Source organism: Tamandua tetradactyla, chromosome 14 (genome assembly GCF_023851605.1).
Source record: "Tamandua tetradactyla isolate mTamTet1 chromosome 14, mTamTet1.pri, whole genome shotgun sequence".
NCBI classification, from domain to species: domain Eukaryota; kingdom Metazoa; phylum Chordata; class Mammalia; order Pilosa; family Myrmecophagidae; genus Tamandua; species Tamandua tetradactyla.
In genome coordinates, this window is record NC_135340.1 from 69,419,481 (window position 1) to 69,435,892 (window position 16,412).

Consider the following 16,412-nt stretch of genomic DNA (forward strand, 5'->3'; position numbering starts at 1 on the left):
CTAAAACTCCTCCTCCCAAGTTAATCTATTTAAAATACAAATCCAATGATTTCACTTCCTACTTCATCTCATCTACTGCACTAGAGTTCCTTGGAGACAATATTTCACTTTCATTTTCACTGTAAGGTTTTGAGTTTTGTTTGAAAAAGTTCTTTGACTATAAAGTAGGTCTGACTTCCCTAGAGTATAATGCAAGACTCTCTTAACGTATCTCTCAGACTTACCACTGGCATACCAGAACTGGAATGTTCTTATGGAAATTTGGTCTCTGCCAGCCTAAATTTCTAGAGTTCCCTGTAAGTATTAATTTTTTCTATCGTGTCTTGGTTGGCATTATTCCATTTCTCTGGGAATCTTTATATATATACACACGCATATGTCAACAATACCAAACCCTATCCTTGTTTGGCTATCTCTTAATCATTAATAAATTCTTAGCCTAATTTTACTTCAAGAATTCTTCTTTGCCACTCCCTACCAGGTTGTGGTATACACACTCTAATTTGATGTCTTCATTGTACCTTTTTCATAACGTTCTCGTAATTGTAGTAAATTTATTTTATGACTGATTCTCCCATTAGACTCGAAGAAGATTCATTCCTATATTCCTATATACTTAATGACCAGTATGGTGTCTTTTATTCAGGTGTATTCAATAAATCTTTGTTGAATCAAGTTCTAGGGAGACTAAACTGTTTGCTTTTCTATGGCTATTACGTAAGCACTTATCTTCCCAGCTCAGACATTTCCCTCTGACTTCCCCTCCCTTCACCACTAGTAAACTCAACTCAGCCTTTCAGCCTCAGGACAAGACAGTGCATCCCTTCAGAAAATTTGCCCTGCATCCCAAGGGCTTTTCCTCTGTCCTATGGTCCACCAAATCTTTTAGCTATCTCTATAATACCACCTCTTGCTGCATGACAAAATTAGGGATTAGTTTCCATGCCCCTCAATTGAAGGTATACGATTTTTATGTCAGGGATGAAGCTTTGTTTTGTTTTGAGTTCTTTATAGGAGAAGTTGTGGGTTTACGAGCATACATAAACCACCACCAGATGCCACCCTATTATTAACGCTTTGCATTGGTGTGGAAGATTTGCTACAATTGATTACACATTTTTGTAATTCTACTATTCACTATAGTTCATGTTTAAATTAGGGTTTATAGTTTGTGTACTGCAGTTCCATGTTTTTTTTTTAAATGCATTATGTGACCATATATCCAACCTAACATTTCCCATTTCAACCACATTCAGATATAAATTTCAGTGCTATTAATTGCATTCACAGTGCTGTGCTACCATCACCAGCATCCACTACCAAAACATTTCCATTATTCCAAATAGAAGCCCAGTGCATTTTAAGCCTTAACTTCTCATTTCCTATCCGGCGCCTCTCCCACCCCACACCCCGTCTCCTAATAACCTATATTGTAGATGTTGACTCCATGAGTTTTCTTATTCTAATTATTTCATATCATCATTCAGATCATACGATATCCTTTTGTGTCTGGCTCTTTTCACTCAGCATGATGTATTCAAGGTTCATTCATGTTGTCACGTGTGGGGGACAATGTTTCAATCCACTTGAGATTCTTACCAGTGAGCATGGTGTCAGAAATGCAGTAAATGTGTAGTCAATGAAGGAAGAGTTCTTTGGCTAGATGGATATAAAAATGGATAAAAGGTTAAACTGTAGAAAACACTAGAAATAGTTGAGCTTTCTCAATAAAAAAGTTATGATTCTAGTATGTGGCTATGAATTGAAGTTATGTTTGGCTTTTTTTGGTAAGGAATTTTAAAGTGTGAATAGCAGTTTATTTTCACTGGTTTTCTAATTTTTCTATGAATACTATGTATGAGCATCAATGATAAATGTATAACAAAGGTCATATTAAATTGAATAACCAGAAATTGTATCTATTATATTGCTTTGTCTGTATTATCCATACACTTTCATATGGAACTCAAATCATTTAAACCTCTCATTTTAGTTTGAAGCATTGTTTGGGTCCCAAAGCCACACTTTTTTAGGGTATTTTCATCATCAAGGTATTGGCTTTACCAACTGAAAGTCTGAAATAGACAAAGTATGGTTTTTGATATCCACGGCCTTCACATATTGCACTCATTTTGCCCTCATTTGGTTTATAACTAATGAGCAATGTTCAATAATTATATTATTTTCAAAATAAAGCTGTCCAGTTTACTTCATAAAAATCACCCTGTACATGTTGGGTATTCCCACTTTTTTTCATTTTAATGCTTGAAGTAACTGCCAGGTTGCTGTTGCGCTTAATTAAGTACTAAAAACAAGGGGTGGCAGCCAAAACAAGTGAGCACTGAGTAACATGGCCAAACTATGAGGACAATTATCCTTTGAAGCCAAGAACAAGGGTGTTGATTCTGATAATGTTCAGTATCCCTTTAAATAGATAATGTAGGCTCAGGATGATAAACTTCTTGTCTTTTCAGTTTCCCAACAGCTTGTTTCAACAATTGCCTATCATATTCCTATATTTCTTTTTTTCCCCTAGGTATGCACATATTCCATTCACTTTATGCCAGCTACTACCCCATTACATGTAGGCATAGGATAGTCCACTTTCTTGACATGTGACTTGGGTCTAACAAAGCTAATAACCTATGAATTGTTGGGAGAAAACAATGTGATGGCATCGCTCTAGGTTTTATTTAAAGTTCTATTTTTTAATTTCTTTTCATTTCTGGTATTCATAGATATTGATTATTATTAATTTAGAGTATAATAAAATCAAAATAGGTATCATATACCCTAAAAAGCAATCAACGGTAGTCTAATTCTTAGATATTGATTATTATTCATCGATATTGTTATCAGTTTAGGATATAATAAATTTAAAATAGATCTCATATACCCTAAAAAGCAATCAACAGTTATCTAATTCCAGGGTTCAGATACTCAGATGATATCTCTCATGGCATAAATTATTATTAATGTTCTTTAAGACTCATGTTTAAACTTAATCTAGTTTCATTAGCTGGTGCTATGACATGGTGAGCTGTGTAGATGCAACCTAAGAGATGCCACAATTTATTTATTTTGGGGGTGGCACTCAGGCCATTTATATATGTGTATTTTGTGTTTGTGTTTAATAATACAAAATTCAGAGATGCTGAGGTGGAGGATAAATTACTGAGCTATGAGAAAAAAATAGACAAAATAGAATCAGATCAGATAACTGGGAATTTCCTTCGTCCATTCATACTTTATCTTTTTGTGTTTATCATAAGCTGTGCTTTCAATTTTCAAGTCTTTTGTTATAATTCAATGAAACAGGTTTCTCTGAGAGAAGTTACTGAATTGAACACTTGATGCTTCAGATGGCTTTAAAAGATACTATTATTCAAGGTTTAAAAGAAATGGTCCTTAAACATAAAGCTGGCATAATTCAATTTGTCTTCACTATTCATCTCTCTGCCTAATTAAATACTGGTTGTAAAACAGAACTCTTAGAGAAGACATTCTTTTCTGAAGAAAGCTCACAAATCAGTCTCAAGTCAGATTGTTAAATCAGTGTGTAATGAGAGGAAGGCCTCTTGCTATTTTACCAGTGAGAGAGGAATACGAGGAATAAAAGCACATCATCTGGCTGGAATATGGCATTTCAGGAATTGAAATGAGTAGGGACAGGTTTGGGGCACAGAGGAAGACTTCTGTCTTATTGCTTTCCAAGGTTCTAAAATTCCACTGGAAATTGGATTTTGGTGTGTATATAAAACACACTAACACTTGAAAGGAATTACGCACACATCCCTGTGGCAAATCACATTCTAATTAAGCTGCTTCACATTTGTCAATGAGAAATTTTCAAAAACCTGAAATTACTTTCTTTTTCTATTAGATCTTGCGTGGGTTTTCCCTCTTTTTCACAGATGTAGCTGAGAAATTATGTAAATGCTGATGTTAGAAGATAGGCTGTTTAAAGTGTTCTTCATGTTTCTGTCTTGCAGACACTTTTCATGTCTCTCTTCTAAATACATGTGCCCTGGTGTCCCTGCCGTCATGAGCACCTTGCTGGCAAATATAAATGCTTTCTATGCTCACACGACAGTCTCAACAAATATACAGGTTTCTGCCTCAGATCGATTTGCTGCTACCAACTTTGGTGTAAGTACTATTTTTTGAATTTTAAAAGTCATGGTAAGTGTCTTGGCACAGGTCTATTTAGATCTATTCTGTTTGGGGTACGCTGCGCTTCCTGGACCTTAGTTTTCTGTCTCTCATAAGAGTTAGGAGATTTTCAGTGATAATTTCCTCCATTGTTCTTTCTACCCCTTTTCCCTTCTCTTCTCCTTCTGGGACACCCACAACACATATATTCACGCACTTCATGTTGTCGTTCAGTTCCTGAGGCCCTGCTCAAATTTTCCAAATTTTTCTCTCTGCTCTTTTGTGTGTAGAATTTAGATGTACCTCTAACCCAGTATATGGACAGATGAGTAAAAAGAAAAAAGAAAATAATAGGGGAGAAGAGCGGCATGTGATGTTTTCAGTATTCGTTTTCAGATTTATTTTTACTTTTATTCTTACTCTTTTTCTTTGAGTAATGCAAATGTTCAAAGTTGAATGTGATGACAAATTTGCAGCTGTACGATGAGACTGAACCACTGATTGTACGATTTGGATGATTATATGGTATGTGAATATATAGACAATCTCAATAAAACTGTATTAAAAAGTTTTAATGGTTATATTTTATAAAGACTTTGGATATTCAAGATTTTCCTGGAATCGTATTGCATAAGGGGCATCTTAGGGAATATTTTCGAGTATTATGGGCTGAAGCCCAAAGTTCATTTGAAATGTTTTCAGTGAAATATCTATTTGACGGTCAGTAGGAGTCTCCATTAGATTCAATATTCATATCTGGAATGACCTTTCCCAATAGGGGGAAAACAATGTTTTATGAGTGAATGCTGGCATTTTATAGGGAATTTTCCCTATATGTAAATTTGATATTCATGACTTCAGATAGGGTTCTCTGGTAAATGTGAACGTGGCTGCTTTTTCTGGAGCCCTTTAGGCTCGGGTCACACTTTCTGCTGGTTCCTACTAATGGTACTGGGTAATGATCCTCTGAGTAAAATGTAATAAATATATAAAAAGTCTAAGAGAGCTATCTGTACCTAGTTAAGGCTGTCCAATTCAGCTTCAAATCACCACATTCCCTTAGTCAAATCTAATAGCCTCTGCTTATGGGCAAAATCTGGCCTGCTGACTGTTTTGTATGAACCATGAACTAAGACTGTTTTTTCTTTTCTTTTTTACATTTTTAAGTCACTTTAAAATGAAAGAATATTATTTGTGGTGACACATGAAAATTATATAAAATTTAAATATCAGTGTCTGTAATTTGCCGTGGCCACTCATTTACAGATTTTCTGTGGCTGCTATTGCACTACAATGGCAGAGTTGAGTTGTTGTGACAAAAACCACATAACTGAGAATATCTACTATCTGGCCCTTTATTAAGAAAGTTTGCTGGCCCCTAGTCTAAAGTTATTCCAATCAACTTTTTAGACCTACATTTTTGATAACTGATAATATTTTATATTATTATTTTGGTTTGCCTTCTACCAGACAGATGTGGTCTTTACCTAATGCAAAGAACTGAATAATGTAGCAATTTCAAGCATTGTGACATGCCCCTCAGGGAAACAATTTTTAATCACCCAGTCTTTTGTTATTCCTCAAATGACAACATGCAAGCAGCATGCCTCCTCTCCTTCTGCAAAGGCAATCTCACTCTAGTTAAATAGAAATATGGTAAATAAAATTAAATTTCAAGCTGTCCTGCTGTTTAAAGAATCTCTATGAAAATTCAATCAGCAGCACACATTTAATTTCACATCAGCTGATATTGTTTGGGATTTAATAACAACAAGGACAGCAGTTTTCAATTCCCCTTGAATGGAAATTTTCCAGCCAGCACTGAAGGAGCTGGTTGGATAGACCAAATGTGTGCTCTGATTCTATTAGTATTCTCTTCAGATGAGCAAAACAGAAAGTTAACTAAATATACTTAACTAATTTTTTTTTCTCATGTGACTAAGTTCAGAGGTAAGGAATTGAGGATTAGTGTATCTTCACGGTGATAATTTTTAAGAACGGTGGGCCAGCGGGCATGCATTGAGGTGTGAGGGGTCCTTCTAGCTTCCTGCGCCACAATTTTTTTTTTTTTTTTTTTTTACCTTTTCATCTTATGGCCCTACGTGACTGCTTTGCCTTTCAGTATCTAATTTGAGTTTAAGATGGGATAAAGAGGAGAAACACAAAGGACAAGAGAGAATACCCAAATGGTATATTGAACAAAGAGTTATATAGCAAACACTAACATAAACACTATCTTCCAAGCATTCTTTTAAGATCTTTCCAAGTTCCAGTTCATTGATGAGATGCTAGCTGAGTCTGTTTGCTTTCAAAGCATTCCCAGAGATGTCTGTATACATTACACTGGCTGGAACCATTCTACATGAACACCTCCAACTGAAAAGAGATCTGGGAAGATAATTATATTGGGCACATTTTCCATCTGAAAAAAAATTTCAGATTCTATTAGCAAGGGAAGATGGAAGAATGGCTACTGGGCAGGCAAAGCAGCAGGGTCTGTCCTATAGTGTATAATAGGGCCACTGATTTTGGCCACTATGTGGTTGACCAGCATCGCTTCAGCTGTCTTGATGATTTGTACAATGTACCTAGGTCAGATGAAGCATCCAGAGACCTGAAATCAATGTCACTGACTTTTCCAGTCATCTGAATAACTAACTTTACTGTGGCCTAAAGTGATTATTATAGTGACTCTTTTATTTTTCTGTTTTGATTGAAAGCTACTGACACACAGGGATGAGGGCTGGGGTATTGAAAAGGGATAGCACAGATTGCCTCCTGCCCTGAGAAGGAATGGTGGAAAGTGAGAGAGAGAACTCTAAGAAAAGCAAGCCATTTATATTTTTCATAAGCTTTATTGGGATAAGGGATCTTGCCTCCCCAAAAAGAGTGCAAGCTTTTGGAAGGCAAGTGTCATTTCCTATGCTTCTTCATTGACTCCACAGGGATTAACACGGAATGGATACTAGAATTTTGTTGACTGATGTACAAACCTGATGAAGGCAGTATACTCCAAAAATTAGAGTTTCAGATCAAGAATAATTCATCAACTACTGTTTATATCCAGCTCCTCCCATCAAGATCAGTGACTCAAGGGACATGAGTTATATAGCCCATAAATACAACTCAAAAGTGAAACTCCTAGGAAAAGTTTCCATTTTTGCCAGTACAAAGTACAACTCCGTGTTTACAGAATATTAATGTAGGAAGAGACCTTTACTCTCATTTAATTCTACCCTATCTTTTTTATTATTTTTGCTACTTTTTGATGAGAAAACTGAAAATCAGAATGGTGCAATGTTTACCTATAAGGCTTGTGTGTGTGATTTGATGTTTTTCTTTTGTTTTTATTTAATCCATGCACCTTTAACCTTACACTTATCAGCAAGTGTAAGGTTTCACCATCTTCACATCTTTCAGTAGCTAGTCCCATGCTAACACATCATCAGAGGAAGCACTGCTATTTTATACTATTTTTAGCAGTAAATCATAAAGATTATTTAAAAGCAATTGATCCTTTCAGATTATGAAGTCTGTAATTGCTTCTAAAAGGAAAATGCTTTTTTGAGATTATTTGACAAAAACAGCAGCTGTTCCTACTTCCATAAGTAGGAGAAGTTTTAAAAATTGAATTTATTTCTGGGATTAGGGTAGTGATATGCAGGGGAAGATATAGGGCTATACTGATTTTTTTCCTCCTCCTGACGCATTATATTGCTGTGAATCATTACACACAGAGAAGTACAGTGGCAATTCATTTGTCTGTGCACTTTCTAGAGAATACAGCTAGAGATTGTTTATTGGGACAATTATACATTGCACATTGATCACAGATGGGCATTGTGGTTTTTTGGAAAGAGCATGGATTTGGTGTCAAAGAGACAGAGTTTGAATCACTGCTGTGCCACACACCAACTCTCGGATCTTGGAGAAGTCACTTAACTTCTTTGAATATACTTTTTTGTAAAATGAGAACAGTTATACACAGGATTGTTTTGAGGATTACATTTAGTATGACCATTTATTTCCATTTTCCTATTTTTTGTTTGCTTTTTACAGAGGGAAAAATTTATAAAACTATTGGACCAGTTGCACAACTCTTTGAGGATTGACCTGTCAAAGTATAGGGTATGTACAAAATTTTTGCCTAAACTGCATTCACAATGTTTTTGTAACCTTGTGAAGTTGTATAATCTAGTGGTGTACTGCATGCAAGCTGTATTGGATTGAAAAAGATTGTTAAATTTTGAGTAATTTTGCAATTTGTTTATTCAACATAGCCATTGTTAAATTTTTAATTATATAGACAAAATTAAATAACATATTAAAAACAGATATAATATACTTAAAAACTCATCACTTCCAAATCATTTTACTAAAGTTTCTATTATTTCTGCTCTTGAGGTTATTTACATTTATTGTATCATTACGGTGGAAATACCACACAGTAGCGTGCTAATGGAATCTCTTCCCAATTCTGTGTTCAGTAATTTTAGTAGCTTTAAATCAATCATGATGAAGAATCAACAAATACTCTAAGCCAGGGTTTGAGTTGTGCTAAAGCTAAAAGACATTTTAACTTAATGAATATAATTCATAGAAGGTGAGAAATGGCTTATCAGGAGACCACTGACAATAAATTGGTTGGAAAAGAATTCATGGATTGCTATGCAGCTCCATCTGTCAAATCACAGGTTAAACACAAGTTGACCAGGGATACAAGAATTTAGAAAAAATAAAAGTATCCTAAGAGAATCAATCAACTACGTAACACTTACAATATGGAGTGTTAGGATTCTATACTGTATCATTTGTAAATTATGAGCAAAACATCCTTTATAGCAGTAAAATTTATAATATACTTAGGTGCATATTGTTTTTGAAGAGCTGATTAGACATTTACCAGCATATGACTGAATTAGATCTATTTTATAGACAAGTGACATGAATTTCAAAGAAGTGGCTTTCTAAGAGTCATAAAACTAAGAGAGATGAAGCCAGGATTTGTTGTGTATGTTTTTTGATTATAAGATCAGGGCCTTATCCCATTACCTTGAACTGCTAAACAATATACACCCTTGAGGTCTTTTCTTGCTGCCAGATAAAATGCATTAGAAAAGCAGTGAAATCATTGTTTAAAAAATGCAAACAGTATAGAAGGTTATAAATGAAAATAAAATTCTACAGTCTCAGTCACCCAAGGTACCCATGGTCTTGGGTATCTTATCAGTAACACCCCTCCCACCTCTATCTGTGTATATATATTTACACAGATGCAGGTGCATATATATCTGTTACACACACACGTGTGTGTACGTGTGGATATGTGTTTTTATATATACACAGACACAAATGTTTTCATATGTGTGCATCAATACACACATATAATTTTAAACAGAATATCTTAGTTAAAAATAATTTTAGTTATAAAATATCTATAGTCATGACCACATATTCTCTTTTACATCTTGTACTCTTTATTTAGCAATTTATCCTAAATGTCTTTCCATGCCTGTGCATGTGCATACTTTCTGCATTCATATTTGTGAGTTTTTGAATTGGTCTGTTATTGATGGATACTTTAATTGCATATTTGTAGTAACCTCCTGGAAATTATAATACCAAATTTTGTCAAAGTAAAGCTTAATGTTGGAACTGGGCCCAACATTACGAGAACAGAATCACCATACCAGGCATTTAAAAAGATATTTGTGGGTAAGCATAGCCTCAAGGCTATGTCATTCCACATCATTTAGGCACCCAACTTTGCCAGGGTTCATGGACGCCTAGAAGCTTTGCTGATGGCTCTAAAGAAAGTCTGAGAACGTGTTAATAGGAGAAATGACTCAACTTTATTGTTATTTCTTGGTTCAAGCATTTTAATAATTATGCTTTTCCTTTGCTTCAAATTTCTGAATGTCTGGATTATTGTGGTGGCAATTCTTGCCAAACTTAACTCACAAAAACTTTTGTGGAAATCCATGGTACTTCAAAAAGAAAATATCTAGTATAATCTCATTTTTTCTTACTTGTAAGTTTCTTTGTGACTTAAAACAAACAGTACATTTAGAAGTTCCTAAACTATTTTTTAAATCCCAGCTTTTGAAAATTATAAGTATTTTTCAAGTATATGCTGCTTTTTGTGGCAAAACTACTTTATAAACAAGGGCTATTAACCTTGTATTGGTGAAATTATTTTGTGTAGTCTATTACATTGTAGGGATAAATAAAAGGATATTGTTGTCCAAGACTAAGAAGAGAATGTTTCAAAATTGTTTACATTCTGTAATATTTATGATAAAAATATTGTAAAAACATATTAGGGATTAAAAAAATTTATGTGGTTTATTTTACATTTTCTGTTGCAAAAAGCTAGTTTTAGTTTATTTTCCTTCTTGAGATTTGCTGCTAACTCTACCCTGTATATTTTCTGTTTCCTAATTAACAAGGAAAACTTTCCTGCCAGCAATTGTGAAAGACTGCAGGATCTGAAATCAACTGTTGACCTGTTAACAAGCATCACCTTTTTTAGGATGAAGGTACGTCATTTTATTTCTGCTGCTGTCATTGTGTGATACAGACACATTTATTTCCTTAAAAAGTCTTGTTCTGCCTCCTCTCGATCAGAACTGTTCAACCCCAGTGATTAACCTGTCCTGCCTCTGCTTGAGCTAAATGACTCTTCCAAAATAAAGTGATTTGTAAAAGGGATTAATGTCCTATCCACATAGGGTAATCTGATGTATTTGGCTCAAATTTAGTTTTAAGTTAAATCCTTCTTAAATGAGGCTCTCTAGTCTATCTAAGTGGACATGCTCTTTCAAAAAATTAATAATAATCCCAAAGAATGTTAAAAAGAAGTGGAGTTTACATCTTATTTTAATGTAACTCAAAAGTATTGCTGACTGTTTCATCAGAGGAGAACAGCTGACTCTTGTACATTTGGCAATGTCAGCCTGGCACAGTCTACATAGAAATATATTTGATCACCTAATCCATTAATATAATTGTCTATTACCTACCAAACTATCCAGAACTTCTTTTAGGTGTATCTCCTCTGTTTGAATAGTAAATTCTCTACAACCATAATTTTAACTAGAAGGGCAATTTGGATGCCCCGAAGCCTTACATAAAGCTACCCATCAGGCTATGGGCTAAAAATTCTTGCCTTTTTGAAAAAAAAAATTACACTGCTTATTTAGAAAATTCCTGGACAGAAACACAATTTTAAATAGTTTAAAAAAAAAAAAAAACATGTCAATGCCTAGAAGGCACTTTCAAGTGTATTTTATAATGCATTTTATAGGAGAGTATTTTATTTTATAGGAGAGTATTTTATAGGAGAGACAGAAATCAAAACCCTACTGTATCAACAATCATGTAGATTCTTGAAAGTTCAATTAAATTTCTTTGGATTTAAAATAACAGTTACACTGGATGACTGGGATAAATAGAAAAAATGACAAAGGGTTTGTACCTTTTCTGTTAGTTCAGATTCACTGGCAGTAGCTATGAGAGCCAAATATAGATAATGATTGTGATGCCGGTTGAGAAAGTTTGCCATTGACAGTGAGGGTGAGGGTAAAGTGCCAGCACATGTGCTACTTTGCCACTCCTCTGTCACAAGCCTGGCTGTGTGGAGAAAATGCCATCTCTTCAAATTTGCAACTCCCCCATCTTCACTACCCACTGGCAACCTTCTTCCTGTTTCCCTGCAGAAATAGAAGCAAGGTGGAGAGTCTCAAGCTCCCACCCCCCACCTCATCTAGCTAAGTACCTGAACCTGTGTTCATAGATTCTTCCTTGTTGCTATTGATCAACTGTCTGTTCCAGAAAAAAAGCCATCTCTTCCACTTGTGCATTTGATTCTGTCTCCTCTTACATACTAAACCACTGGTCCAGCAATCTTCCCTTCTCTCTTGAATCATCAATTTCCCTCTCTCTATGTGATCTTTTTCATTGCCAAACTGATTATCTTTCAAAGCTTAGAAGGTAACACTTGACTCCACTTTATTTTGTAACTGCTACCCTAATTCCTTTCTTCCAATGGAAAAATTCCTCAAAATAGTTGTCCAAATATTATCTTTCCAATATCTTTCCTTTCATTACCTTTTGCATGAATTTCTTCCTCTCTTTATCTTTATTTTTTCTCTTCACAGACAACAAAATTCATTCTTTTCATTGATTCAGTTTGATTAGTTTTGGGAAATGCATAGTTGGGTAACAGCCACCATAATCAAGAGGCAGAGTACTGCTATAAAGTTCCAAGTTCCCTTGTGCTGCCACTTTATTGTCAACCCCTTTTCCACCCACCAGTAACTGCTCATCTCTTCTCAGCCTGTGGTTTTGCCTTTTCCAGAATTTCATGTAAATGGGATCATACAGTTTGTAGAATAATGCATTCGAGATTCATCTGTATCATTGAATGTATCAATATTTCATTTCTTTCTATTGCTGAATATTATTTCTTTATTAGGGATGTACCACACATTATTTACTAGTTGATGGACATTTGGGTTGTTTCCAGTTTGGGGTTCTTACAAATGAATTTACTGTAAATATTCCTGTACTGTTTTTTTGTATAAAGAAAGGTTTTCACTTTCCTTGGGCAAATACATAGGAGTGAGATTGCTGGGTCATATGGTAAATCTATGTTTCATTTTACAAGAAGCTGTCTAATTTTATAAAATGGTTATAAAAGTTGACATCCCAGCAGCAGTGTTTGAGAGCTCTGGTTGCCATGCATCTTTACCAGCTTTTGGAATTTTTAGTGTTTGATTTTATTTCCCCACCTTTATTTAGCCATTTTAATAAGAGTGAAGTTCAGTCTTATGGTGGTCTTATTTTTGTTTACCAATAACTAGTGATATTGATCATCTTTTCTTCCATTGATTTGCTGTGTAAATATCTTCTTTTGTGAATTGTCTGTTAAAATCTTTACCCAATTTCCATTAGATTGGGCTTGTTTTCTTATTGTTGAGTTTTGTGGGTTCTTTGCATATTTTCAATAGATTTCCTTTGTTCATTACAGTATCATTTATTGCTTGATAAATATTTATCATATATAGGTGATAAATATTTGTTGAATGACTGAATGGAATGAATGAATGATCTATGTTGGATTGGTCACTTCCAGTGTTTTCACTTGAATATTTAAAACATGATCATTTTAACAAATTGTCCCGTAAGAAAGTTAAAATGGATCTCTTCACATTTAAAAAATTTCTAAAACCGTATCTCCTGAATGTACAAAAATCAACTAAAAGCACTTATTGAATATTGTTTGGGTTCTGCTTTTGAGTTTAAGAAATTAGTTCTGTCTTCCAGGTTCTGGAACTGCAAAGCCCCCCAAAGGCCAGTATGGTGGTGAAGGACTGTGTCAGAGCTTGCCTGGATTCTACATACAAGTATATTTTTGACAACTGCCATGAACTCTATTCTCAGCTAATAGACCCGGTAAGAAATGATGCTTGTCTTTCTTGGTCTCTGCTTTCCCATATCTAATGTCCGTTTCAAGCAGTTTAGAATGACTGCAAAAGAGAAGGTCTTCTCATTTACTTTCATGTTAATCACAAGTTTTTAAATTTCCATATCTTTTCTTCACATTTGAATATCACTTTCATATACATGAACTAATTGATCCTTAAAATAACTTTACAGAAAAGGAAGATATTGTTCAGGTTGTTCTCAAGTGAAGACTTAGTTTTAGAAGAATTAAGTGATTTGCTCAAGGTCACACAGTGGGTGTGTGGATTCCAAGTCCTGATCCTACAGTTCTTCCCCCAACTCATACTGCCTTTCACCATGTTATCTCATAAAAGCAATGGGGAAATTTTTCTGAATTTTTGTGTTATGTTAATTTACTATAATGAAATATTCCAAAAATACTAAAAAGTACAGTAAATCAAATATCCATATACTTACCACCTAGAGGCCCAAAGGTTAGCATCCAGACATATTTGCTTCTGTTCTTTATTGTATGAAGACATTATAAACGTTATGTATGAAACAATACTTCCTGTTGTATGTCTTCCAAATTCCATTCTCCTCTCTTTCTCCTTCCCCAGAGATGAGCAATGTTCTGATTTTAATGAGCTTGATTTGAACATCTTTTCACATGTTCAGTGTACACTTCAGTTTTATCTTCTGTGAATTGTGTTAATTCTTTGCTCATTTTTTTGTCTTGACTTTTCTTTTCCTATTAATCTGTAGAAAATCCTAAAATAGATTCCAGACAGTAATCTATTGTTGGTTATATGGATTTCATATAGTATTTCCTTTTTTATTCATGATATATCTTTTTGGTATATGGAAGTTTCTAATGTACATTTGAATGTAATGTAATGTAAGTGGCTGTACATTACTATTGCTTATATAATGCTGATGTTTTGGGTTGGCTATTTAACAAGTATCCATTCCATGATCTCTTCCCTAAGAATGTAATTGCTCTTCTAGATATTGAAAACTGTGAGATAAGCTGTGAAACTTCCTGGTTATTTGAGTGAGGTAGATTCTAAAAGTGGATGGATTAGTATGGGAAATCTGAATCTCTCAAGCTGGGTTTTTTTATAGTTTCAAAAGAAACTGATTCACCAATAATAATCAATAATCAGTATTTTTGGAAGAGAAATTGCTCGAGCCAGTTGATCTCAAACCCAAATAAGAGTCCCTTATGGTCAGTAAGTTACATTGGCTTATACTGGTCAGAAGGGGAGATACCTAAAGTGTTGTTAACCTATGGCCAATGGAGGCACTAGGGTTGCCAGCAAAAGCACAACTCACACAGGCTCTCAGGGAAAGAGGTTTTACCCACACAGAGAAGAGAGAGTGCATGATCAGCTTCACTAGTGGGCGTTGGTTCCCAACTGACAGCAGGTTTCAATCTGTGGCCATGTGTTTGCTGCCGCAGTGGTGGAACATCGCTCCCTTCCCACAAGAGATAGATATACTTCAGGGGGTGTGAGCAGAATGTCATAAAATGTCTGACCAGAGTCAGACTGTCTCTAGTGAGTATCTACTAGGAGACTGTGTTTTATGCCACTAAACTGACATACCTAGTCCAGAGCACAGGGTGTATTTGTGAATCCCAGAGAAAGATGGCAGGCCGCACTGGGACTGCCCCTACCACAGTTTATAAAGGAAATTAGGGGGTTTCCAAAGGGGAGTTATAATAATTGATTGACATTTAGGTTCCTTATTACAAAGGAGGGTCTTAAAAGGCAAGCAATGATTATAGATTCGTTTGTTTCTGATTAGTTATCTCTACTGGGCATGAATCACCTTATTTCTAAGTATTGCTCAATCTGGAATGCTTATAGGGTATGCTCCACTTTCTTGGAAAGCCCCTGCTTTTATTTTTAACTCTTCAAAAAATCTAGTAGGAGAAAAAAAAAAATCACAGCTGGAGTTTGTCATTGTATGAGCAAAACATTATGTAACTTCATAATTATTCAGGACTTTTAGCTTATCAACCCTGTTAGATGTGTTCTAGTTTAGTAACTTTGTTTTCTGGGATCTCTAAGGATTACATTAAATCTTACTTGTACTCTCCCAATGAATGGTTTCCTCATGACGTCCCTTTGTCTATTCTCTACTCCCTAACTTCTCTGCCCTCAAAATCTCTTTCAAATCTTCTTTTATCTTTTCAACATTGCCTTCATCTAAAAAATAAAATCAAACATTTTATTTTACCGTGTGTTATCCAAATAAAAATTCCATAATCAACCTTATCTGTCCTTACTAGACTTGAATTCCAGCTACTTCTACCCCCATACCACACCCAAGCAGTTCCCCACTTATGTGCTCTGTATTCTGTAACTTCCATGCACAGGCCATCCTCTTTTACATTTCCATGCATTTGTGTGCTCTATTCTATATGCTTATAATAGAGACATGCATTTATATATTCTATTCTACTAGAATAGATTTCTGCTTCATGAATAGATAGCATGGATAAATCTGGATAGATAATAGATTAAATTATCTCTATGTCATCATCAAAATACAGCTCAAATATGACCTCCTGGTCTACTAAATCATATCCAATGGTTAGATCAAATCACTATGATAAAGTGTGTAGCTTATTTAATGTCCTTATAATATAAAAAAAAGATTTTATTTTTGTAAGGGAGCCTTGTGGTCAATTCCACAAAACAAATAGCATCTCTAATAGAAAGAAAATATATTGTGTCAAATCAAAATGAATATAGCATAGCTAAATATTTACTGATTCAGACATTATACACACACACAAACACAAC

At 34.7% G+C, this 16,412-nt stretch overlaps 1 protein-coding gene across 2 annotated transcripts in view; it reads left to right on the forward strand.

Moving 5' to 3' along the window:
• The window catches only part of UNC13C (unc-13 homolog C), a 663,640-nt gene that overhangs the window by 360,457 nt on the left and 286,771 nt on the right, over positions 1–16,412 (forward strand). For both annotated transcript variants that reach the window (XM_077127956.1, XM_077127957.1), the window contains exons 13-16: positions 3,993–4,149; positions 8,212–8,280; positions 10,602–10,691; positions 13,480–13,608. In XM_077127956.1, coding sequence (XP_076984071.1) covers positions 3,993–4,149; positions 8,212–8,280; positions 10,602–10,691; positions 13,480–13,608 — 445 coding nt within the window. The remainder of the gene's footprint in view (positions 1–3,992; positions 4,150–8,211; positions 8,281–10,601; positions 10,692–13,479; positions 13,609–16,412) is intronic.